General features: G+C 51.2%; 8 protein-coding genes across 8 annotated transcripts; 3 read left to right on the top strand and 5 right to left on the bottom strand.

Moving 5' to 3' along the window:
* Window positions 1–1,763: 1,763 nt before the first annotated feature.
* Window positions 1,764–4,388, bottom strand: COCMIDRAFT_82712 (uncharacterized protein; the record flags this gene model as incomplete). Its single annotated transcript, XM_007685117.1, has 1 exon — window positions 1,764–4,388. One exon carries the CDS (start codon window positions 4,386–4,388, stop codon window positions 1,764–1,766), a length of 2,625 nt encoding a protein of 874 aa, XP_007683307.1.
* A 1,602-nt stretch (window positions 4,389–5,990) lies between these two features.
* COCMIDRAFT_1105 (uncharacterized protein) lies at window positions 5,991–8,944 on the bottom strand (the record flags this gene model as incomplete). The annotated part of the gene is made up of 3 exons (XM_007685050.1): window positions 5,991–7,418; window positions 7,483–8,502; window positions 8,573–8,944. The coding sequence occupies 3 exons, from the start codon at window positions 8,942–8,944 to the stop codon at window positions 5,991–5,993; spliced, it is 2,820 nt and encodes a 939-aa protein (XP_007683240.1).
* A 2,184-nt stretch (window positions 8,945–11,128) lies between these two features.
* COCMIDRAFT_82586 (uncharacterized protein) lies at window positions 11,129–12,606 on the top strand (the record flags this gene model as incomplete). The annotated part of the gene is made up of 3 exons (XM_007685116.1): window positions 11,129–11,178; window positions 11,349–11,729; window positions 11,787–12,606. The coding sequence occupies 3 exons, from the start codon at window positions 11,129–11,131 to the stop codon at window positions 12,604–12,606; spliced, it is 1,251 nt and encodes a 416-aa protein (XP_007683306.1).
* A 3,264-nt stretch (window positions 12,607–15,870) lies between these two features.
* COCMIDRAFT_22251 (uncharacterized protein) lies at window positions 15,871–16,671 on the bottom strand (the record flags this gene model as incomplete). The annotated part of the gene is made up of 3 exons (XM_007685071.1): window positions 15,871–16,236; window positions 16,327–16,579; window positions 16,664–16,671. 3 exons carry the CDS (start codon window positions 16,669–16,671, stop codon window positions 15,871–15,873), a joined length of 627 nt encoding a protein of 208 aa, XP_007683261.1.
* A 462-nt stretch (window positions 16,672–17,133) lies between these two features.
* On the bottom strand, window positions 17,134–18,967 carry COCMIDRAFT_82756 (uncharacterized protein; the record flags this gene model as incomplete). The annotated part of the gene is made up of 3 exons (XM_007685115.1): window positions 17,134–17,925; window positions 17,974–18,760; window positions 18,828–18,967. 3 exons carry the CDS (start codon window positions 18,965–18,967, stop codon window positions 17,134–17,136), a joined length of 1,719 nt encoding a protein of 572 aa, XP_007683305.1.
* Window positions 18,968–19,448: 481 nt separating this feature from the next.
* COCMIDRAFT_1102 (uncharacterized protein) lies at window positions 19,449–20,069 on the top strand (the record flags this gene model as incomplete). The annotated part of the gene is made up of 2 exons (XM_007685049.1): window positions 19,449–19,852; window positions 19,901–20,069. 2 exons carry the CDS (start codon window positions 19,449–19,451, stop codon window positions 20,067–20,069), a joined length of 573 nt encoding a protein of 190 aa, XP_007683239.1.
* A 197-nt stretch (window positions 20,070–20,266) lies between these two features.
* On the bottom strand, window positions 20,267–21,634 carry COCMIDRAFT_82508 (uncharacterized protein; the record flags this gene model as incomplete). The annotated part of the gene is made up of 4 exons (XM_007685114.1): window positions 20,267–20,310; window positions 20,363–20,605; window positions 20,657–21,191; window positions 21,245–21,634. The coding sequence occupies 4 exons, from the start codon at window positions 21,632–21,634 to the stop codon at window positions 20,267–20,269; spliced, it is 1,212 nt and encodes a 403-aa protein (XP_007683304.1).
* Window positions 21,635–23,178: 1,544 nt separating this feature from the next.
* On the top strand, window positions 23,179–24,624 carry COCMIDRAFT_82580 (uncharacterized protein; the record flags this gene model as incomplete). Its single annotated transcript, XM_007685113.1, has 3 exons — window positions 23,179–23,590; window positions 23,647–23,961; window positions 24,041–24,624. The coding sequence occupies 3 exons, from the start codon at window positions 23,179–23,181 to the stop codon at window positions 24,622–24,624; spliced, it is 1,311 nt and encodes a 436-aa protein (XP_007683303.1).
* Between the last annotated feature and the right edge of the window lie 466 nt (window positions 24,625–25,090).

The raw sequence follows: 25,090 nt of genomic DNA, 5'->3' as shown, positions 1-25,090 counted from the left end.
TGCCCCACCTTTTTTCTGTTTTCCGCCCTTTCTCCCTCTTTTTTTTCAAATGGGTTTTGCATGACAATAGAAACTCCGTTTTTTCTCTCTTGCCTCCTTATCCATTAAATAAGGTTTAATGTAGTATATCTGCCACGACTCGTGCCTCCTGCTACACTCTCTCCCCTTTGTGTGTCAGGTTTTTTTTTCCTGTCTGGCAATCCCAGTCCTTTCAGTTACATAATCTTTCCATTTCAACTGTAACAAGGGTGGGGAATGACAAACTAACGTAATCGCATCTCGCATAATCTGTTGCTAGCTGCCAAAGTTTTCCTTTTCGCACGTGGGATCGCCAAGGAAAGTTGTGCGTAAAGTTACTTACTTACTGTAGTAAAGACAAAAAAAGTATGATATTTTGGACACATACTCTCTCTCTCTCTCGACACAAACCTTGCTCAGACGCCCGCCCTCCCTTCCCCATTCTCCCCAAAAAAGACGCGTACATACATCAATCACATGCCTAAACGAGACTTTTGCTATCAGGAGGGGGCAAGTGGAACCCCCCGCGCCCATTCTTTCTCGTCCCTCCCACCCCAGACATTAACAAAAAGAACCAGCCAATCCATAACCGTTGCTTCTCGCGTACATACGTACGTAACGTACGTACAGGACAAGTAAGGAAACTCGAGCCGAAAACACCTACTTAAAGTGTCTGCCATGACTCAATCCCACCTACCACTCACGCGTTATGATTCGATTCCGCGTATCAAAACTCCGTCTCTCTCTCTCTCTCTTTTTTTTTCTCTTCTCTTCTTCTTCTCAGGACTACATTTGTTTCATACACAGTAATAGTAACATGCATAATAGTAAAATAAACCCTTGATTTAAGCACCGATGATGATGATGATGCTTGATTTTTTTTTTTTTTACTTACTCAAAAACTTGGCGTGACAAACGGCGGTCCTGACTCGAAAAAACTTGCAAGTGACATCGCTTGGCCGGGGGGTTGGAGAGCAAAGAAAGGGAAAAAAGTTTAAATCCTTCTCGTATGATCGGTTGGGAAGGGGGGGAAGGGGGGGGGGTTATATGTGAAGGATGATATTATATGTCGTATTCGCCTTATCTGCGTGTGTTTTGTGAGTGGCCAAAAGTGATCGAGAGAGGGAGAGAGAGAGAGAAAGAAAGAGGGATATGACCAATTTGTTTTTGGCCACGGTATTGATAGGTGACATCTTATTTGCGCTCTTGTTGATACGCACAGACGTTTGTGGGGGAGAGAGAGAGGGGGGGTTTCATCTTCCATATTTCTCTCTCCCTCTCTCTCTCTCGTTTCTCTGGGAGCTATGTAGTATGAGGAAGGAAGGAAGGACGGGGAAAAAAAGGGGAAATCGGGGTGCTCTTCTCGATGTGTAGGTGTACCCTTCGCCACTTGCCCACTGCAGATCACATGGGCTGAACTTAATGTTTTAGTCAGGTAGACTTAAGTTTGTTTTTTTGTTTCTTTTTTTGGGTGTGTGGCATCCCACAACATATGCATTTAGCGATATAACCTTTTTTTCTTCTTCTTCTTCTTCTTCTTCTTCTTTACCCTAACAGGATATCCCTCAAAGTATAAATTTACCCGAGCTCTCGGAAAGAAAAATTTATACAAATTCGTGGAAACACTACACTGCTTGGATCGTTCATGTTGGTATTCTCGTCTGGTTTATTAGATTATTATACATTACGAGTTTTGTAGGCGAGAACCAAAAAGGCAGATGGTAAACCAAATCTGCTCCTCTGTACTACTTCCTTGCCCGACACTTGTTTAGCAAAGCAAATGCCCATTTTGTATCAGGATGATGCGCTCCAAGAACTCGCTCGCGCAGCTGGTAGCATGGCTGTATGAGAGAGATGGCTTCTTCGTGCCGTCCTTGCGCCCTTAGGATAAAGGCAAGATTAGACATGCTAACCAGTGTTTCGGGATGCTCATGCCCAAGTATCCTCTTTGATGTCTCTGCTACTTGCACCAATAGGTTTTCAGCCTCCTTCCATCGCTGTTGATTACTGTGGGTTGCTGCCAGGTTTGACATGCTAATCAGAGTGTTAGGATGCTCGTCCCCGAGTACTCTTTTTCTTATCTCTATTACTTGTTGCTCCAGCTCTTCAGCCTCCTTCCACCGCTTTTGATATAGATACGTCGACGCTAGGTTTGATATGCAAATCAGCGTGTTAGGATGCTCGTCCCCAAGGACCCTCTTTGCCATCTCTAGTACTTGCATATCTAGATTTTCAACCTCCTTCCACCGCCCTTGTTTAGCATACGTCGATGATAGGTTCGCTACACAAATCAGTGTACTAGGATGCTCGTCCCCAAGTACCCTCCTTCTCGAATCCGTAACTTGTATAAACAGCACTTCCGCTTCGTTATAATGTCCGTCCCTGTACAGTGCTTTTGCGTATTTCGATACTAGACCTACCCATTCAACATCCTCTGCTTCAGGAGATCTATACAACAAAGCGTACTTGGTATGCGGAAACAATCGTCTCCACTTACTCATATTCTGATAGTCGTCTTCTGGGAAGATCTGAAGTAGCCGTCTGATGGCATAATCGATCTGTTCCTGGAACTGATTCTGCTGCTGTAGCCACTCCTGCAATGCACAATGAACCAGTCGGTGCAAGTCCAATGCAGAATCTTCGGGCCGCCGAGTAACTAGCCCGTATTTACTGAGCAAATGTATAGCATTTTCTCGTTCTCGAATATTTTCGTCGTCGAAGAGATCAAACGGGATATCCTTGGAGGCCACGCAGGCTGCAAGTAACAAATAGTCTACTGCAAGCGCATTGCTACGGTGGATCTCGTCGAGGGAGATGAATAGCGTGGTAGCCACAGGATCCTTTGCTCTCAACCTCTGTAGTTTGTCACTTGATGGCCCGCTATCTTGATTGACATCGTAGTCATTATGCGTCTTCAATTTTGATTGGTAACCCTCAAGCGATATAGCTGTGGCATTGATATAAGCTGCCGCTTGGACAATCGCTAGCGGAAGATGTGAAAGCTCTTGCAGCAAAAGCCTTGCGTGCTGTTCCTCAGTTGAATCAAATTTTTTGTCTTTATTCAAGTAGTTCTTCAACATCTCCTTGGCGGCATCTGGTGTTAGCTCCTGCAGCTCTATAAGCGCGTGCGACGCCATTTGCTCAGCTAGGCTACTTTCAGTTGTTGTGAATACGACATGGCATCGCGTAGATTGAGGTAGGTAGGCAGTCAAACCCACTTCCCCTGCTGACGATATCCCACCAGCTCGTAGTGTGATATCTTCTAGGTTGTCAAAAATCAGCAAGCAATGTGCTGTGTCCTCCTTTTCGAGATGAGATTTTACAAGCTGCTTTGCGTCTACCTTTTCATCGTCCCATCCAGGAATATTGAGCCTTTGAGCAATGCTCTCGTACGACCGTTCGAGACTGTCCGTGTTGCTTGCATCCAACCAGAACACTGAGCAAGTCTTGATCTCTTCTCTTACTCTGTACGCAAGTTCTAGTGCCAGCTGTGATTTCCCTGTTCCGCCAAGTCCTACTATAGCCAATCTAGTCATAGTAGTAGTATGGTCGTTGCTAAACAAATATGCCTGTAGTGTGGCAAGCTGAGACTCTCGCCCGACAAATTGCTCGTTGCGGGAAAATGGAATGATGGAAGGTGTGCTGTTAGTTGCCTCTATTTCCGTTTGAAGTCTTCTCCATGCTTTATCCTTGCCTTCGCCATAGTTGATCTGCATGGTTACACCTAGAAGTCCAAAAAGGCAGTACACAATGTCTTCCTGTTCGGTGGTGACGCGATTGTCGGCCCAATGCATTCGCTCGTGTAGAGAGAATTGGTCCAAGGGATGATTCTGCAATACTGCGAGCGGAATTTTGGTGATTTCATGCACTAGTTGCTCCAGGGACCTCTTATCCCCTAGTCGCTGTTCCCTACAGGAGAAAAACTCCACCGATGCTGGCGCAATCAGCTCTTGTAGTGTCCAGCCTCGAGTAAACCACACGCTTGCCCTGAAGGATGCCTCCCAGCTGCCGCTCTGTATTGTGTCTGTTGCATTGGGTACATCCGATAGGAACACATAGCATTTAGCCGCTTTGCTGTACCAACGAAACATTGAGTTGATCGCTCGCGAGCGCTCAAGTCTGTCCCATCGTTTGATGCAGCACGTGTCAATCCAGAAGTACTGGAGTTGGTCTTGGGCCGCCTGTTGAGCGCAAAACATAAGCTTGCGATAGCCATCCCTTTTCTCTTTATAAGTCTCGCCAGCTATGTCTTCGAAGAGAATTTCCGATTCCTCCCATCTGTGTGAAAGAATAGCATATGGTGGGATAGGTTTCCCGTGAAAGTCTGTTAAGAGGAGTCGGTCAAACTGATCAAAATGAAGAAGTCGCATGACTGCAGCACAAGGAAACACATTCAAGGCAGTGTGGAGGTGATGATGCTGGCGGCAGGCTACGAGGGCAGGCTTTTGAAGCACAAAGCACACACGTGCTGACCTGGCTCAGCCCTGTAACCCCCACCTTTCGGTGAAGCGGGAAGCAAACAGTCGGCCCTACCACGACAGTGCAACTCCTTAGGAACACCAACACTACACACTGCTTCGTACAAGAACAAGAGAATAGCTTACCCAGATACACACTGTTAAGTCTCCTAGGCTGGGCTTGGTAAAAGAATCACACCTAAGCAAGCAATAGAAATATCACTAACGATGCTTGATAATGGTGTGCGAATAAGTGATGTTATGTCTTGACCTGTGGACTTGTGGAGTGAAGGAATGTTTGTAAGTGGTGGTTTGAGTAGCTGGTACTGTGATGAGATGGTGAGGTGGTAAGGGTGGTATGTTGTGTAAAATAGGAGTGAAGATGAAACGGAAAGCAGGATGCACGTATAGCAGAATGCGTATATGTAGTAGATAAACATAGCTTCTACCTTATTTTTTGATGGTAAAGTTCAGATTACTTGCATACATGGGATTTGGTGTTTAAATCGAATTCTGGACTTTCTTAATCTATCTTGCAGTAGTGTAATCTAAGTGATGTAATCTAATAGACATAAAATGAAACATGTGAAGCAAAGCTTTTTTTATCCAAATTCTACAAAAGGGTATTATTACTACTATTAAAAGGAATTAGGGTGAAGTATATTCGCCTCACTGAGTGACAGAAGGAAAGTATGGAGACACGAACACATCAAATAAGTGAATTAAAGACGCAAGGAAAAAGGTGGTATGTTATTCCTAGCAACACAGCCAACAACAGACGACGACCACACAACGACAACAAGGGATAGATAAAAGGGAAAGAAAAAAGAGATACACAAGGTCAGATAACCACCCTCGCCACAAAATCTCAAAACACCAGCTCATCCAAAGCCAGTGATGAGAAAAACCCCAAAAGGTGTGGGCCAAGGCAACTGACTGACTGTTGCAGACCAGTTTTCCGCCTTGGTACAAGATGGGACCCCTGCACCTCCTTTCCTTATAACCCCCCCCCCATCACCATCCTTTCCCTCTTTTCTAGCCCAACCACCCATTCCTACCACCTTTAACCTGATTTCCTCCCTGGGAGTTTTGCTCTCCTCTTTCCTTCCCTCTCTTCTTCGCCGAAGGGTATGAGAGAAAATAGAGTTTAAAAAGCAAAACGAGTGATTCGGCTATCTCACTCGTTGCAATAAAAAAAAAGCGTACATAAGGAATAAGCCCCCATTCCCGGGTTCGTTAAGATGGAGGGTAAAAAGATGCTTCTCTCAAAGATAGTGATGAAAGAAGATGCAAAAGGAGAATGAAATAACTTTGAGATGTGAAGGCACTAGGCCTCCATCCTCGGAGAAAGTAGAAAGGAAAAAGGGACGCCAACGCCAGTTCAAGGATAGGAAAAGGGCATCAATGCTAACCTCGTCTCGATCGCTAATGATAAATCAAGATTGTTCAAAAACAAGGAAAAATAACAAGTATTCAAAACACCAAGAGAGTCCTTGTCTCTTGTACGCTTTTCACTTAACGCGACGACATGTGACGCATGCTACCACTGGGCCGTCCAAGCGGCTGTGCGTACTTGGAGACGGGCACCATGTCAGAATGGAGGTCGTTGTTACCGTTGCCTTCGACATCGTCATCGTCTTCCAAGATGCGTGTTGGCACAACAGGCACGTCATGAGATCGGTGCTGTAGGCTTGACCGGTCTGGCGTTGTGCTGGCGCTGGCCATGGACATGGAAGTGCTGGACCTATGGCTTAGGTCTGGGGTGGGGGGGATGCTTGATCCGCGACCGGGGCGGAGCATGCTCTCCTCGTCACCATACTCGCTGCCAATGGTGGATTGGGTGCGGCCGCCGTGCGACATTTGTCCAACGCTGCTGCGACGATCACTGTGGTTGTCTTCCTCGATGTCAGCGCGCTGGGCGAGTTGAAGACCCTCTACAGCTGCGGCGCATTGCTCGGAAATGTTGCGGATGATGTATGCGATAGCATCGGTCTTGTCACGGAGGACACGGTCAGCAACATCGACCATGGACTGGTTCGAGAAGCGCTTGGAGTTGCGTGCAGGGCTATTGAAGAGACGGTGCTCCATGTCTGGTGAGACATCCTCGCCCTCGAGGTGCTTGCCTTGAGCAGTGCTTGCTCTTGACTCTTGGCGGCTGTCGACACCAGCTACGCCACGGATGGTACCAACCTCAGACTTGTCCTTGTTAGAACGGTGGGTAGGTGCCTGTGACTTGGTCTCGGCATCCTGGAAATGGTCCTCCTCGTCCTCTTCAGGTACATCATCGAAGCCAGCTTCCATGTAGTTTGACATGTCGTCCTGGTTGAGGGACTTGACAATGTGCTCCATGTGGTGGGTCTGGCCCTCGATGAGAGCACGGAGATGAAGCACAACACGTTGTGCCTCGTCACGTTGGCGGAGGATAGCAGAGTTGGTGTGCTGAAGAGCGCTGAGCTCCTTCTTGTTCTTCTTCCTCTCACGCTCGAGCTCCTCAGCAATCTCCTGCTGGAGGACAAGGGCCTCGAGAGCATCATCGCGCTGCTTCTCAGTACCAGATAGGCGGACAGTGAGTCTGGCAGCATCGTCCTTTTGCTGGTCAATGAGGCTGGTGAGACGGCGGTTCTCACGCTTGTGATTCTCAATCTTGACCTTGAGATCCTGGGTCTCCTTGGTAAGCTGCTCGGCAAAAGCCTGGAACTTGAGGAATTGCTGCTTCCAGCTCTCCAGCTCCTCGACCAAGAAGTTGTTTCGCTTGGTGACCTTGCCAAGCTCGCTGTCCATGCGCTGCTTGAGGTTGATGAAGTCGGTCCAAGCCTCTTGAGCGTCACGGGAGTATTGGTTGCGCTCGCGCACAATCTCGTTCAAGTGACGCATAGAGACCTTGGTCATGAGTGGCTTCTTGACGGAACCGCCAAAGATTGCCTTGACTCCAGTGTTTCGGCCCTTGAACAAAAAAAAAAGTAATGTTAGATGCAGGTGAGACGATGTTGAATGGTTTGGTACTTACAAGCTTCTCACACACATGGTCCATGACGGACATGACGGAATCCTGAGACCACCAGTCGGGGTCTTGGATGCTCTCAACCTCGCCGCGCATGACGATAATTTGGCCAGCAGGAATGAGCTTGCCACCACCGTAGGCTGACCGCAGATGCTGTGGCACGCCTGTTGGTGCGACCTCACCATTGAGAGCCTGGGTCAAGCGAGTAATCATCTTGGTCCTCTGGCCAGCCGAAAGAGCAGTTGGGGGACTTGATGTAAGCACAAAGTTACGGTCTAGATCGACAACCAAAGCATCAGTTGGGGCTGTGAAGAGCGAACGACACTCCGAGGTGACACCAAGAATGTACGGACCCGGCTCCTGGACCAGATCCTTGACGTGACGCGCATGAACTACGGGCACGTAGAGACCGCTCCATTCGTACACCCTTACGCAAAAGCGCACGGTCTCGGCTGCGACGGTGAGCATGGCGGGGTAGTGGCTCGTGAAGATGATGCGTCGGGTTGGTGACAAGGCAGCCTCGATGACGCCCACAATGTTGGGAATGGACAAACAGGTGAAAAGGGGCCACATGGCAAAGTTCTGGAAGCCGGTGGGTGAGGAAGGGAATTGGTAGCACAGAGCATAGTCCTTCATGTCGATGCGGACCAAGTCGTTCAGGCGTGGTGCGGGGAAACTGAGGATGCGAGACACCTCCTCAGCGTGGAACAGGTTGGTGGCCTTGTTCCAGTGAATCCACATGCCACGAAGGTAGTCGCCGAGCAAGTTGTACAAGGGATAGCGAGAGAGGAAGCTGAGGCAGTAGGGGATCCAGTAAGTCTCCTCTGGGTTGTCGTAGAAGTCGGGCTCGATTCGCTTTCGCAGGTCGCGAATGGTCTCGGCCCTCTTCTCGTCGGCACGCGACCAGACACGGAGCGCAATACCGTACAGAGTGTGAGAGGAATCCTGCTGCAGAACGAACGAGTGGTGTACACAGTGAGGCTGGCTTCTGCCAGTGCAAATCTCAACATCGTGAGGGAAGCATGCCTGCGATGTGGATTAGCAGACTGAAGTGACAATGAGGGTGTTGGGCATCGTGAGGCATTTGCAAACATACCCTCATGGCAGAGTGCAGAGACCTGGCAATCTCATTGTCCTGCTCGAGCCTGGGACTGCTTCCCAAGATCTCGGGCAGCCAGAAAGTTCCGACGGCACCCTTCATGTGGCCAATCTTGCCCTGTGCGGGAGCGGGAGCCTTGACCCATTGCGAAGGCTCTCGGCCAACACCACACACCATGTAGGCATGGGTGAGCGTCTTGGGGCTTCTAGCGCCCTGCTTGACGTTCAAAGTGGAAGGGAGTGGTTGGGTGATTCTCGAGTGGAGAGACGAGGTCCGGCTGGGGATGATGAGGCTGTGGTCGGCATTGTCTCTGGTTGGGGGGCGCTCGCTGGCGCCGGTGCGAGGGCGCAGGCTCAGAGAGGGAGCCATTGCGAGAATGTGGAGAGTTGGGTCCTTTCGAGTTGGGCGTGGGACGGAGAAGGAGAGAGAAGGAGGGAAGTGGCTGCAGATGGGGACCAGTGCAGCAGTACTATAATGACAGTGAAGGACTAGGATGAACACATTGGGGGAGATTGCGCCAGTGGAAACCGCAGAGCAGCAACGTCGGGGGTGAAGACGAGAGACTGGGTGGAGAGAGCGAGGGCGGAAGCGTAGAGCAGCTTTACGCGACCGAGGGATGGATTTGTGAGGTCAAAACCAGCTTGCTGCGGGTAGCAGAGGAGGGTGGCAGCCAGGGGGAAACATGGCTTTTGGGGACGGCCTGGCAAGGCGCGCGGACTGGATGCTGGGGGTAGGAGGGACGCGAGAGCTAGACATGGGTGGCTTTCGCAAGCGTCGGTTGGAGGAAATGAAAGAAGCTTCATCCCTGCCTGGCGCAGGGCCGCTCAGGGGGCACGGGCCAGCTTGCTGTCAGGGGCGGGAGGTCGTGGGATTAACGGCTGGCCTGTTTTCACGAGAGACGCCGGCGGCAACGGGTGCAAGGGCCGCCATCCAATCTTGACGCTGGGCTGCACAAGAGCATTGTATGCACTAGGGCATTATCGTGGTGTTGATGAGGGCGAGGGCGGTGGTGGTGGCAGTGGTTGGGGCGCAGTGGGCAGGACAGGACAGGACAGGACAGGACGGGACAGGACGGACAGCGAGGACGGGGAGCAGCATTGCGGCGCCCTCTTGGCTGCCCACACACACAGGCACACGCACACGCACACGCACACACACATGCTCCTCGGAGTGGTGCCCACCTGCCCACCTGCCCACCTGTCCGCCGTGACTCGGGCCGTCCAGGGATGGCAGCAGCAAAAGGGTGGGATGGTGGCAAGAATAGTGTGCAGTGTCGAGCACATGGAGCACGTCGAGCGGCCTTTGTGCTGAATGCCCATTTGGGCCAGATTCGAATCAGGCGTGCGTCTTGTGCACGACAGGCGCAGACAGCTGCAGCGTGCACACCAAGCCTCTGCGTCCAGGTGGCGTGCATGAGCCCTGTTCCCGCACCTGCAGCCTGTCCATGCCCCTTGACGTGCTGTAAGTAAGTAGTAGTAGCTGTGGGCTTGTAGGCTTGCGTGTTATGGCTGCCATGGCTTCTGCTATAGCTGGTTACTTGTGCTTGCTGCCCAGTGGCTGTATAGGCCGGCATGCTTACTCACGGCACCGTGTGCTGTACTGGTACACTGCACTGCCGATACATACTTACCCTACGCCTATGCCTACATCCACTACTAAGTAAGTACACAACAATGGCGTCCTGCCGGCCCTATACGCACGCGTTGCATCTGCATCGGCTCCACACTCCGATCCAAGCCCGCCGTCGATACGCCTTTTGTGCACCAGCCCTGTTGCTGCTCTCGTTGGTGTAAGCCGGCCTCGATTTACGCCCTCACTGAAACGCTGGCTATCGGCCGTCTATTGACAGCCATCAGACCGCCAGAGCAGAGCAGTGCAGTGCAGCAGCGCATGAAGGTCGCCCTCGCCGTTGCCGTGTCGCAGTGTCGCAGTGCTGGTCGTCGCCACTGCATGCCATGTATGATCAGCAGCTAGGTGGGCCTGCCAGCCCAAGTATTGGGCGCAGGCGTGGGGAATGCTCCGATGCAGATGCGCCAGGAAGAGGGTTCCTGGTCCGCATCCCTATAGTTCGGCCCAGTCGACCATGTCTGCGCACAATAACTATCCTTCCTATTGCTATAGCCTGTCCGCCTATCGCCTCGCCATAGATACGTAATCTAGGAAGCTGTTGCGTTGCGCTAGATTGCAAGTCTCCCGCCGTAGTTCCCTTGGCCCGCGATGCAAACTCTGTCGGCCTGCGCTAATCCGCGCCCATCAACGCCTCCATGGACCCGTCGCATCGTCGTCCTTCAACTACTCGCAGTAGCAGACGTGTAAAATTGTGACCTGCCCCCATCGCCCGCCTCCCATTGGCTGCTTGTTCTTGTGGCCTTGGCACCATCGCTGCCGCATCGCGACTTCCGCATGCTCTGCACCTCTCTGCCCGTCTCTGCCTTTGCACCACGGCATCACGGTCCATCCTCTCAGCACGCCACCTGAGCCCTCGCGCCACACTTTCCCTGCTCCCTCCCCCCCCCCGCCTGCCATTTGCCTGTAATCCCCCCTCCCCCAGAAATGGACAACACCTCGAGTGCACCGCTGCTCAACGAGCTGTGCAGCGTTTGGTACGTTCTGACAATTCACTCCCCCCCTCCCAGTAGCGCTGATGCTCAACGGGAAACGCTCTAGAATGCTTGGCCACCCACCCCAATCACCGCTGCACTTTTGTTCCCCGTCACAGTCGCCCGCTAGGCACGGCCGGCCCTGATAATTTACTGCTGACCCTTCCCTGTAGCAATACCACGCAGTTCAAATACCGCTGTCCCGGTTGCAGTGCACGCACTTGCTCACTGCCGTGCTACAAGAAACACCAGCAATGGGCCCAGTGCTCCGGCAAACGTGATCCCACCAAATTTGTGAAAAAGTCAGAGCTGCTAACACCTACTGGCATTGACCATGATTTCAACTTCCTCTCCAGAATAGAGCGGAATCTTGACAAAGCTGATAAGGTTGCCGCCCATGCCTCTGCTGCCGCCCCCTCCGAGGCTCTGTCAAATCGTCAGCGCGCTGGTGTGCCCTATGCTAAGCTCGAGGCTGCTGCGGCTGTCAACATCATCCGAGCGCCCCAGGGTTTGAGCAGACAGAGGGAGAACAAGTCACACATGTCAGCCACAAAGTTAGTCGCCCCGGCTAAACTTAACATGTTCGTAACACTACTGATCTGTATCCCCAGAAAAGCTTCCCGCAATATCGTTTGGACAGTTGAGTGGATAGACGGTGCGTCCAAGACGCGTGTGCTTACTCAGACCTCGTCAGTACAACAGATAAAAGATGCCCAGCCCTTTGCCCACTATGACATCAATAGCAAAAGCAAGAAACGGAAGCTCAACACTGAAATTCCTGCTACTACCAATCTTGAATCAATCCACTCACAGCAACATGTCGCGCCTGTTGCAGAGGATCAAGAACAGTCACTCCAACAGATCCACGTGGACGTTCCGATCAGCGACGCACAGTCGGAGCCCGTCTCACCTGCCCGAGGAGGAGGAGGAGGAGCAACCCCTCCTCGGTCAGAAAAAAAACAAACCTCCAAAAGAGAAGCGGACATGGCAGACAGACACCCTAGCGATAATGGTCATGATGAGCCAAGCGCCCATACCATGGGTCCTGGCGGACAGCCCAGGTTTTTTCTACTGAAACCTCGCACGAGCACGAGCCGCCACGTACTCATACCACTTGATTACACTTGTACACTCGCTGAAAGCCTACATGGTCGGACCATTCTCGAGTTCCCAACTATACATGTATTTCCCCCAGATATGGATGAGTTACCCAAAGAAGAGTTTATGCTAGAGGAAGAGTATGCCGAGCTGGAAGGTGAGCAACAAAAGGAGTTTGACGAGTTGATGGGAGAACTTGACCCGGAGATTCTAAAGAGATTGAAGGAAGGCGAGGATGGCATGGCCAAGAATGGAATAGGTAATGCTGAGGAGGAAGTTGACAGTAAGAAGATCCTGGATGTGCTCAAGCAAGATCTTGGCGGACGCTTGTGATTGTAAATGATCCAATCATATCCATGCTTGGTTAAAACAAAGGTTACTTGTTACATCGTGGAAGCGTCTGGTCCTCGTCGCAATCATTAATCAAGGTCTTGCTTGAAGAAACAAGATGTTCTTTTTTTTTGTTGTTGCTCATCATGGTTGAGTTGACATGTCCACACCATCATGGATCAAGTCCATTATGCGCATTCGGCGCACGCCTACAATCTCCAAAAACAAACCACCCGCAGTCGACTAGGGTCTACCTTGCATCACGGCGTACTGTTCAGGATACCCCACTGCTGGATTACACTCGCGGCCCAGGCGTCCGCTTGATTGCTTTTTTCTCACTAGCCACGCACGACTCCCAACACGCGGACTTGCCTCCCGCCCCGTCGCGTCACATCGCAAGGGCGTCACACCCAACGGCCCCGACGTTTCGACTATGCTGTACCTTATTGCTTTTTTTGCTATGCAGTAGTACTCTTGCTCCATGCATAAGCATCTCTTTTCTTCCCTAATTCTGTCTTCGTGACGTGTGCTCATGCAAGTCCATCTCCAAGCGTCCAGCGCCCGTCTCCTTACCCTTTTCTTGTCCGTCTCTGGCGGGGAGGCGGACGTGCCGGTACCGACCCAAGGCCTCGTGGTTGCCGCAAGCGTACTACGCGCGCTCCACTTTTCGTTAAACCCCCCCAGACTCTGTCTCGGAGGCAATAAATCCCAACTGACTCTCCAAACCCTTAATCTATGCCAAACAATTGAGTACATGACTTACATGCACCTGTCTATAGGTTTGCCACCCTAGTCGCGGCGCGCGGAAGAGCAGACAAAAAAGTCATGACTATTGAACGTGCAAGGCGGATCAAGAGCAGGCCTGTGTGTGTGTGTGGGCGGGGGGTTGCAGACTGTCAGGAGGGAAGTCGCCAAAAACAAACAAGGTTTATCCCTTCGCGTATTGAGTTGGTGCTACAAATCCTACTCGGCCTTCTTCTCCGTCACAGGTATCCATACGCGTGCGCCCACTCTTTCGCCGTGGTCAGCCTCAATATCTTACATGCCGATGTAGAGTACCATCCGCTATCCCAGACGGGTCTATAACCGAGGCGCAAGCAAGGTCTTTGCCTGTCCTTGATCTTGCGAAACACGTTGCGCGCAAAACAATTCGATAGTTTGCTAAATTGCGAAGTCCCCTAACTTCGATCCCTTAGCAACATACCTGGTTCTGGTTTGTTTTGGCTTTCGCTCCGACCGGGCAAGGTCCCCTCTCATATTATCCTTTTCGGAGATAATACCACTATACACATATGAAGTTTCCAACGATAAGAGATCAAATGCGGAAAGTAAGTTCCGGATGCAAACAAACGGTTGTTTGTATTGTCTTCAGAATCATCAACTGCCAATATATTTGGCGATCTTAAGACGCCGCTCTTATACACTGGGTATGTCCACTTTTCTCTTTCTCTCTGCTCTCTTCATTCGGTCGACAGTAGAGACGCTTGCTACGTACGCAACCGCTTGGGGTTTGCGGCGCCATTCCCCTTTCCCCGGCTGCGACTGGCTAGAGCACGTACTGCGCCGCATCGCAAATCATGCCCTTGTTGTCTGGCGATCCAGACCTCTTCCCCCCAGGAAACGTGACAAGCAGACGTTACTTCGACTGTGTATCAAGTTGCGCCACAGCCCCCGCTCTTTTCATGGCGACAAGCAAGCCATCAGAACCACAGCCGTTTAATACTCCGACTCGCTATTGCAGCTGGGCGGTCACTCATCCGAGGTGATTGCTACAATGCTACTACAATTCATGCAAGGGGCCGTTAGCGACGTTTTTGTCTCTCTTTCCTCCGCATGAAACTGTATGTCACCCCGAAAAACCTCCCATCATATCAGCCCACATATATGACTCGACATGTTGTACGAGACTTTATATTTTGTTGTTGTTACCGTTTTCTTGTTTCCTAGGTTCATCCTTATACCAGTCTTACTGGGCATTAAGAACGATGAAAAAAGTCCTTGGCATTCGGAAATGCGCCGAGAAAGAATAATACTTAAAGGGAAGAAAAGAATGTTCGCCAAAAGCAGAACCATACATGCGACTTTTCTGAGGGTTCGTTTGAAAGTAATAGTTCACCAAAGGCCTTTGCTTCTGCTGTTTCCAACCACAAGAAGAAACGAGCGCAATCAACTTCACCTTACACACTGTTCGAAACTATCTACTTACCTAAAACACTAACCCCAAGACTCGTACTACATCCTCTCACAAACACATCACATCACCACACCTTACACTTCACCAACAATCACGCTTCCCTGTTACATCTTGTATGTAGTATATTACCCCAACCCAACCCAACCCAACCAAAAAAAATCAATAAGACAAGACAAATCCCACTTTTTCCATTTACCCTCCAAGCCGCACTATTCCTCCCACAACGTCAAACACCCCACATCCACCCCTCTCCAAATAACACAAACAAGGTAGCCAGGACCTCAACTGCGTTCGCTCGTGGCGAATACTAACGTTAAACACGTATAAGACAAAGAAACGCGCGGATATATCCCCCTCCGACAAATCGACCGGGGTAGGGTTTTTTGTTTCTGTGTATTTGAGTGGGCGGGGAGAGAGGGAGAGAAAGAATACAAGGACAGCCGGCGCGGAGAGTTGGACGGTGCTACTACTTTGAACCTTGTAAGTAAGCGGGCCGGGGGGGGGATGCGGGGTTGCAAGTATGTATGTGTGTGTGTGGAGAGGATGTGAGTAAGGTGGGCGGGTTGAGGGGGTTTGTGTAGGGAAGCGGGGGAGGGGGGAGGGGGTAAGGGTTGGGATATTGGGAAAGAGTAGCCGGGGAGGTAGGTAGGTATGTGTGGTGATGGCAGGGTAAGGATGGGAATGGGAGAGCGTTGGGATGGGAGGGGTGTACTTGGGGTGGGGATTTGTAAGGGTTGAAGTGCTAGGATGGGAAGAGAGAGAGAGAGAGGGGGGGGATGGATCACGTGTATAGTTTTCGTTTCTAGGGTGGTCTTGTGTTATACAGTCTTGAAGTCTTGCTAGTGTACCTGTTAGGCGGGCTCTTCGTCAAGGACAAGCAGGAAGAAAAGAGAAGAATATTGGACATGTGCGCATGGACATTTGAATGGTGCACAAGGAAATTGCAATTTTTTTATTGTAATCATTTCATCCCTCTTTCTCTCTATGTATATCTCTTACTTTATATTCAACCCTCGGGGGAAAACAAAGCTCCATCGCTCATACACCAGCATTCCCTATCCCAGCCCACACCTTTACTGCCCTACATCCAACAATCCCTTTCCTTTCAAATACTCCACAATCTCCACCACACTCTCCTCCACACTCTTCTTATCACTCCGAATATGAATCTCGGGTGCCTCAGGCGCCTCATATGGCGCACTTATACCCGTGAACTCTGGAATCTTGCCTTCCCTTGCCTTCTTGTACAGACCCTTGGGGTCGCGCGCCTCGGCGACTTCAAGCGGGATATCGACGTAGACTTCGATGAAGGCGAGGGGCGTTTCCGAAGCATCGGAGGTGGCGGCGTGCAGAGCGCGGGCTTGTTCGCGATCGGCTTTGTAAGGGGAGATGAAGGATGTTATGGCGATTGTAGAGGAGTCAGCGAAGAGCTTTGCTACCTGTTACATTCTGTTAGCCCCTACCCCATTTATTTATCACTCTAACGCTGGTGTTGGGGGGGGGGGATGGAAGATTGCGCAAACACGTACCTCAGCTATCCGCCTAATATTCTCATTGCGATCCTTCTCCGAGAACCCCAGATCTTTATTCAGCCCGAATCGCACATTGTCGCCATCGAGCCTGTACGCGGCGAAGCCCAGGTGCAGAAGGTGCTGCTCGAGCGCTGTGGCAATGGTGGATTTACCGGACGCAGAGAGGCCAGTGAACCAGATTGTGAAACCGGTTTGCTTGCGGAATTTGTTGCGTTCACTGCGCGAGAGGGAAGGGTGCCATGTGATGTTGCTGTGAGAACGTGGGTTAGCGATTTCGGCGCGTACTTTTTTGTATGGCGCGGGGTAGGTGTATGGTGGGGGAGGGGGAGCTCACGTCGCCATTGTCGATGATGATTGTCGCGACAAAGTCAAATTTTGGAACGATAAGGAAGAGGTAAGAGGTTTTTGGTTCGATTGTTCAAGTATCTTGGTGAGTGCGATCGGTGTTTTTAGAGTGTCAATCCGCGGGTACACGGCTGATCAGATTTTCCCAACGAATATCTTTGGTCCCAGTAGAAACATTGGATCCCTCTAGCGTGAATGACGTGCTGCTAGGCTTTCGACGCGTGGGGAAGTAATCCTCACAGCGGGTGAGTGACATTACGCATAGTAACGTTATTCATTCGTGTAATTCAAGAATCAATCTCAAGTTTTCGATTTAATTATGTAGTAGATTTGGAATACGATGAACAGCCTCCATGAGCTTATGCCTGGAGAAATTGAGGTTTCCCCCCTAAATGGCTATACCTAAATGATTAATCGCACTACGCGCAGAACGAAGTAGATTTGGAACAAAGTAAATATTTAGGGAATGCCACCTGCAAAACTGGCCGCCCTCGTCGGCCTTTGTCTCAGCTCAGCGCTCCTAGCATCGCCGTCCCATCCATACATGGACTGCACCTCACCCCTGCTTCCATTTTTCCTCAACGGCCCACCGCTATCCCCTCCTGCTATACCTCCAGAAGTCGCAAAGTCAAAAGGCTTCCTGCGCCTGACGAGCTGGTACCCTCGATCAAGTTCTACTTCAATAGCACACCTAATCTTTAATGCTGTGACTGCTGGCCACACACTTCTCTCGCCCTTTAATATCCAGTAATCCATCGCTTCCCTTGTCGGGTTCTCCAGCAACTTGAAGAAATCGCTTGGAGTGAATTCAGGTACCAGTGTGAGACTGGGGCCAGGAATGTTTTCATCGAGCAGAAATCGTCGGATTGACAGGGGAAGCAAGCCAAGCTCATCCAGCTGTTGCAACCTGTGCTGTACTTCCAGGACTACAAGACGAAGAATCGGCATACTAAGTCGCAATCTGCCGTCCTGTTTTGGGTTGGGATGGTGCAGGTCAGAACGCAAAAAAGGGGCAAGATAAGGCCGTGCCTGAGAGACGATGAAGTGATTCACGTTGAAGAGCTCGCCGATACGATGCAAAGGCGATTCGCGGTCGCGGTAGGACGCATGCGTGTAGGGACGGAACGTGGTGTTCGATGCTGGAGTCCAAGGAACAATGTTGCCTTCTTCGTCTTTGCACATCATCGTGACCGAATGGTAGAGTGCTGACGAGGCCGTCGCATTGGAGGCAAGTGCTGCGGACCAGATGAGCTGCATTTGTTAGTACTTGTTACGTCAAATAGGCATGGATAGACGTACAACGTTGGGAGCAGTCAGATAGTTGAGCAGGTTTGGCACACTGCCACCACTACTAGTCGTGACTGTGATGTTCAACACCCTCTTTGTCTTTGCGTATGCTTCCTCAAATGTCAGGTCGCCGACATTGGCCCTCAAGAGTTGTTCGAGTACGCCGACGTCGAGAAAATGGCCTTGATTCCACCATCTCTTAACACGGCGTATCATAGTCTGGAGCCGTGTGGTAACCTGAGCGCCATTCCTATATGGTCGGTTTGAGAAGGCTGTCAAATCAATGTTCCTCCCCGTCAGGAACTCGAGCAATTCATCTTCAGTATGCACACCCACCAATGCCGCTATGAGGGCCCCAGTAGCAGTTCCAGCAATGATTCGGGGAAGTAAACCGCGCAGATGCAATGCCTTGACAACACCCAGATGGCACAGGCCAAAGACTTGTCCGCCTTGAAGCACCAGAACCGATCTTCCAAAGGCCTGTCTCGTATCGTGGAGAACATCCAGCTTGGCCTGGTTCGTCAACCCGGTGTCCGAGTTTCTCGATGTAGGATATTGTGTAAGGTTTTCGATTGCGTAAGCAACCTGCGTGACATAGTCTTCGATCAAGAGTTTCGTCCCAGCGTAGGCACGGTTGTAGAGTCGCGAGGCGGTTATGTTTCCGAGGTTTCGCACGAGGCCGCTGCGAAGGAGGTTGATGACACCAAGAATATCGTCGTCTTCTTGGGCTTCGTAGAGAGCAGAGAGACGTTGGTTGATGAGGCGATGGTCGTAGTGTTTGCTCTTTGCGACCTGTCGCCTGTAAATGGCAAGGTCAGTCAAATGCACAAGCGTATATTCAATTGCGGGTCAGACAACGGACTCACCACAGGTCATAGTCGAGGACCTCATCAAGCTTGTACGCAGCAGCCTCCCATTCCTCAAACAACTTTGCATTATCAATGGCCTCAAGCAGCAAATCTCTCTGGCTCTTCTGTGTGAACCACGCGTAGAGTTTCTTCAACATGTCAGCATTACGCCCGAAAGCGCTTCAGACGACCGGACAGCTGAGGCGGCGGACAGGGTGGGGAAGACGTACCCTCTGCCAAAAGAAAGCTACGTCGAACAAGCACAGCAAGAAGCTCCATAGCGCCCCAGACGCGACGCTCAGCGCACCGCCCATGGCGTTTTGGGTTACCCTAGAAAGTGATCGGCTGACAAGGCCGCAATGTGACAAGGGCACATGTTCATTCGTTGCGTCTATTGGAACGAGTTGCAGGTCGAGTGAGAGTGGGAACGCTTGTGGGGGTCGATGCCGACTTTCACATGCAAACCACGTCCGACAGGTACCGGCAACGCAACCGTATCCATCCGGCAGGAGTCACGGGCCGACGCGTCACCAGCTAACGACGCCACACCTCTCAATCCGGAGCATTTGTTGATGCTTAACAACACCACCGTCTGCCAACATTGCAACACCAATACTGTAGCATTTTTGCTTTGAAAATATGCCGGGATCCTCACTTTGGCTATTGCCGCCATCGGACCACCCTCTCTCTAAAGTTTTGCCCGCATTGATCGACAAGACATCAAAGCAGTTTGGCTCCCCGCATCGGTTCCTCCCCCACGTCACTCTTACCTCTGAGATATCGCCATCAACACATGGCCCAGATGGGCAGGCATGGTTGGATTCTCTTGATTTAGACGTGGGTAAGAATGATGTGCGAGTCAACTTCAAACACTTGGATAGCGAGGACTACTTTTTTCGCAAATTGTACATTAAGTGTCAAGTCGACGACGGGTTGAAGAAGCTGGCCGAGCAGTGCAGACGACATGTCGAAGGGTTCTCGGACGAGAAGAAAGCGGAACAATGGGCGAATGAGAGCTACATGCCGCATTTGAGTCTGATGTAGTAAGTGTAAATGTAACAAGAAAAGTATGCATGTGCTGAGCATTGCAGCCACGACTGTCCGGCCGTAGACGCAAAGGGGTTGTCATCCGTGGACATGCTCGAGGTCGAGCTTGAAGGAAGCTCCCAGATGAGTGGCTGGGTAGGCGGGAGAGTGGTGTTGGTGCCAACTGACAAGCCCATAGACCAGTGGATACCCATAGCCGAAAGATTGGTCTGATGGTGCAGCAGTGTAATGTATCTGCAAAACTACGCACTATGAACTTAGAGAATGCGAATAAAAGCAATGCACGAGTCAAAAGATGAGTTCTGTAGGTGCTGTTCATTACTAAACTACTATTATTACAATGTCATAGGAAAGTCTCCTTGGTATATCGCTTTCAGGCATGTTGATCGCGTTGCCATAATGCTCTGCACTTATTTCATGAATCCAGCCTTTCCGTCACCGTCTGCATCAACCTCTGTGGGTTGGGTTAGTACCTGTTGTTTGATACAAGCGTAGGTGGCACTTACTAGGGTTGAGCTTGTCCATCAGGCTGGGCTTGTGTTTACCTGCGAAGTGTTGGCCTCTGGATTCTTGCAAAAGTCTTACTTGTTCCTCTTCGGCTTGGGTGTGAGGACGAGCTTTGGACACATCTTCGGTGAGCGCTCTAGGCAACCCACCGTCCTCGTTGGCACGATGCGCCAAATGTCCTCTGTCGCTCACACCATGCGCCATTCCAGCGGAATCTAGCGTACCTGTAGCGCCCACATGCTCTGGTTAAGAGTTAGCAAGATTATTGTGTAGGAGTTGAACATCAGACATACTGCTGCGGGAAGTGTCATCCAAGTCGTGAGAGCGGTTGCCCGATAGATCATGAGCATCGACCCTGCCGTCGTTGTTACGGTCCATGGGGTTGTGGGTGGTTCCATGGGTGGTTCCGTAGGCACCAGTGCCGACGGTGCTGCTGTTGTGCGAGCTGTGAGAGCCGCTCTTGGTCAGGTCGTGAGCATCAACCCTGCCATCGTTGTTGCGGTCCAAGGGGTTCTTGGTGTGAAGATCACCGTGACGGGCGGAAGAGTGGTCGTGAGTGGTCTTGTGGTGAAGGCCCTCAGCACCAGCGAGAGCGCTGACGCCACCAATGTTCTTGGGGACACCCTCGAACTCGTCGTAGCGCTCCTCACGGCCAGTCAGGGATCCACCCTTGGCCTTGAATTGCTCCATAGTCATGGCGGGCAGAGCAGTGGTCTCATGGTGAGTGGCCTTGTTGTGGTGTACCTCGTGAATAGGAACAGTGGTGTGGACAACGCTGGGTTGGATGGTCTCCTTCTGGACTACTGGCTGGATAGTCTCGTGGATGTGCTTGGATGTGTTAGGTCTGGAGGCAAGAAAAAAAGTGTTCTTGCTGTACTTACGTGGTGGACGTGCTCTCCGCCAACGGTGGGAGCGACGCTCTGGCTGTGGGTGGTCTCCTCGACACGCCTCTCGTCGGCAAAACGAGCCTGGTCTTGAATGAGGGTCCTCTTGGTGGCATCGGTGTCACGGTGGTCGAACTCGCGGTGCTGGACTGCTCCGAGCTTGGCAGTGTGTGTCTCGGGGAGGACCTCGCGGTCGTGGATGGGCTGAACAGTGCGGTGGTAGTGATCTTGGTGGACCTCCTTGTCAATGGCAGTGTTGATCTCCTCGTGTACATGGGGCTTGACAACCTCGTGGTGTACAGCGGGAGCAACTGCCTCGTGGACGGTGGTGTCGTGGTGGCCGGACCTGCCCATGAACTCGGTGATGGCTGCCTTTGCTTTGTCCATTTTGAAGTTGTAGTGGTGTGATTGTTTGTGGTAGAAGGGGATGAATTGGTGTGTAGAAGAGTGGATTGATTTGTTGGAATGTGGTGTGTTGTTGTAATGACGCTCCTTGAAGTTGACACCGGGTGTCTTTATACATGGAGGGAGGCAGGAGGGAGCACGCACAACGACGTAATTGACATCTCAGAGTCTGGTCAATCGGGAAGCAATAGCCCCCGCCATGTGTGCCATTGCCACAGGGTAAGCATGGCGCATCATAGGACAGCAATAGCGGGATGATGGCAGTGGTCTGGTTCTCCATCCATGTCTCCGGCGGCGCCAATTGGGCCATGCACGGCGGACGCTACCAGCAGCTGATGGCGTTCGCTCTCCGCGGCGTCTGGCACTAGGAGACGCTTGGGGCTGTTCGTTGTACGCCTACCGAAGAGCTACGCGGTACGATGTAGTCATACTGCGTATCTCTGCTGCATATAAACAGGAATTTGGTCTCAGGCTCAAGTTTGTTGTGTCGCGCTCAGTGTTGTCTCTGGTCGGGGTGGTGCGTGTGCGAGCAGATGAATGATTACTTTACATATCTGGATGGATGAATGCAGCAAAGCGTGCGATCTGATCGATCGACGCTAGGATGGCCCGCTACCCCTTGTCGGGCAGGGGATTCGTGCAGCATCCAAGCGACAACTCCCCCAAGACGTATTCAAGCATACGCGCCTCTGCCTCCGCTGGTTGCAAACTGCGTCATAATGCCATTTCTTTGTTGAGCTTCCCGCACAAGACGCCTTTTCCCTGTACGTGTACGCATGCGGGTGTCTCTGCGCCTGTTTCGGAAGTCCCGGGGGCATGGCTCGCACTGCTAAGGCCATGTGCATGGCTAAAGTGATCGCCTTCTGTGCCGTGCTGATCAACTGCAACTGGGGGAGAGAGCCGCCCACAACCACCCTTCCCGTCGTTGTCGTCATGCCGCCATGATCTCCGCCATGACATGCCCATTCTGCAATCATAGTCCTGTCTGTTGAGTCTGTGCAAGCATCGTGTATGGATCCATCTGTCCATCTACCACTACACCACCGCGGAAGCAGCCATCACTTGTAGAATAGAGACACGTACCTCTACAAAAGAGGATACCTACGTCATTTGTAAACGCCACTCTATGCTGTTTCCCGCCCTGTTCAATCGGCGAGCACAGAGTGAGCACCATCCAAGATGCAAATCTGGCTCGACATAGCAAATTGCAGCAAAAGGGGTGGGTGATTGACATTTCCCATTCGAGCCAGCAAAGCCTTTGCCTGTCGTATGCTTTCTGATCATCGTTGTTTCTGCTGTAGGAGTAGAGAGCGGCCTTTTAAGACGCTGCCGTGTCCTGAGTTGTGCAGCGTTTTAAACCTTAGGAAGGCGTTATAGATACGTCATTCAGCCACATTTCAGCCACTGCCACATGAAGAAATAGTCATACAAGGCAGGCCTAGAATCTGCCACCCCACTGTCACCAGCACATGTACAGTCCATCCAGCCAACCGCACATATCGCTTCCACTTCGCCTTGCAGTCAACATGAAGGAAAAGATCAAGGCCGTACTCCATAGAAGGAAGGGGTCAACACCAATCCAATCGCCCCGTGCCTCATATGAGCAGTCTGAAGGGGCTAGTCCACGTGCTGAACATCTTCCTAGCTCTCCCCGTCAAAGCCATCGACGGAGTTCTTCGACTTCTCAGAGTGCCTCTCCTCGAACAGAGCATGCACAACAACCCAAGACCATTCACACAAACGGCACAGCCACTCACTCAGCTACCCTGCCGCCTGAATCTGTGCATAATACCCAGCTTGACAAATCTGCCTCTGATGAAAACACACCCATTCCCTCTGCACTTGCACCCAGCAAACAGTCGATAGTGGCAGGTACCAATGCCGGTCACTCAGTACCGTCTCATAATGATCTATCAAAGCCCCTCCCACCAACACCAAGTATGCTCAATGCTGCGGAAATACTATCACATATAAGACAACTGACTTGTGTGCAGGTTCCACCAGCTACAACCAAGGCGATGCTCGAGACAAACTGGTCGGCAGGGCCGTCACTACCAATGGTAGTATTGTAGGGGGAGCGCAATCACCCGATCTAGAAGGCCTTGCAAGGTCACCGCAGAGCTTGGGGAGCGAACACCACGTACACCAGGATATGGCTGTCAAGCCTGCGGGGTTCGATTCTACGAGCGATACGCACGATGTGTATGGTGGTGATGAAGAGTGGCAGGTCAAGCAGAAATCGATGCTCAATGGCATCATTGATTTGAATGACACGGTTGAAACAGACAGAGAGACATCGTGGGCACCTGGTAAGTCAGGCTTGTCTTGCCGTTTGGCAAAGCTTCCAAACACAACATACGCAAGGTCACCTGACAACACTTATAACAGCGGTCACACATGAAGTTGTCAAACCACACGAGCATGAAATTGTCCAGCACAAAATCTATCGAGAGATTCACAACTATACCTACTACCACCGACTGCAGCCTGTAATGCAGACCGAGGTTCTTCCACCTCGTCACTTTATCCCCAATCCCGATGGAGAGGGCCTGATTGAGATTTCTGCTGATGAGCTGCCTTCTCGCACAGGCAAAAACAGGTGGTGGGATATTGTGCAAAAGGAACCGGTGCTTCCAGAAGCTCCATTCCAATGGCGGACCGAGCCGCAAATTATCGAGGGGAAGCCATACATGACGGATGAAGGCTTTGAGCGCAGAGAAACCACCATTATATACCCACCGACATTGGAAGACATGTCGGATTACGATGGAATAGTGCAGCCAGTTCATTTCGACCACAAGACCGGGAAGCGCTGGTTGGGAGAGCTGACAACCATCGATAAGCTACAGCGACAAGTAGATGGTGCAAACGAAGAGGATTTTATGACGATGAAGAACATCACGGCCGACTTGCCTGAAATCCCCAACAGCCCGTCGGTCAAGCGAAGGCCTGTTGCTAGAGACTCGCTGTAGCGGGCAGTGGGCAAATCAAAAGTAGATTGGAGCCGCGAGGTGTGGTACAGGTGGTTGTAATTCTCTCAATTGAGACGCTGTAATTTCTATTTGTATACTAGTGTTTAGTTTGGTACTCGTCCCAGGTGGATGCTGAAGACATGTGTATACTACAAACGGCTGGTTCCTTGTTTGGATTGATTGAGATGTGCAAGTTTTGCGCAGCGTCTGCAAGTGGAGAAAGTAAATGCATGGCAATTATCGCAGTTTAGTGCTTGCCGGAGCCATGGTCTTGGGTGGGCATGAACAGGAAATCTGCGCCAAGTCCGAGCAAAAACGTGGGGTGCGTTATTTGTACAAACATCTGCGCCGGTCAACCGGTGACGATCCCCATGCCAGTTTGTGGGGGCGCAAAACAGCTCTCAGTACGCCTCGAGGCTGACAAGCTGGCACCAGAACGCTATCTCAAGGCGCTTTTTTGTCTGAT

This window comes from Bipolaris oryzae (genome assembly GCF_000523455.1).
Source record: "Bipolaris oryzae ATCC 44560 unplaced genomic scaffold scaffold_7, whole genome shotgun sequence".
NCBI lineage: Eukaryota > Fungi > Ascomycota > Dothideomycetes > Pleosporales > Pleosporaceae > Bipolaris > Bipolaris oryzae.
The sequence above is the reverse complement of the archived record's forward strand: the minus strand, read 5'-3'. Positions and strand labels throughout refer to the sequence as shown.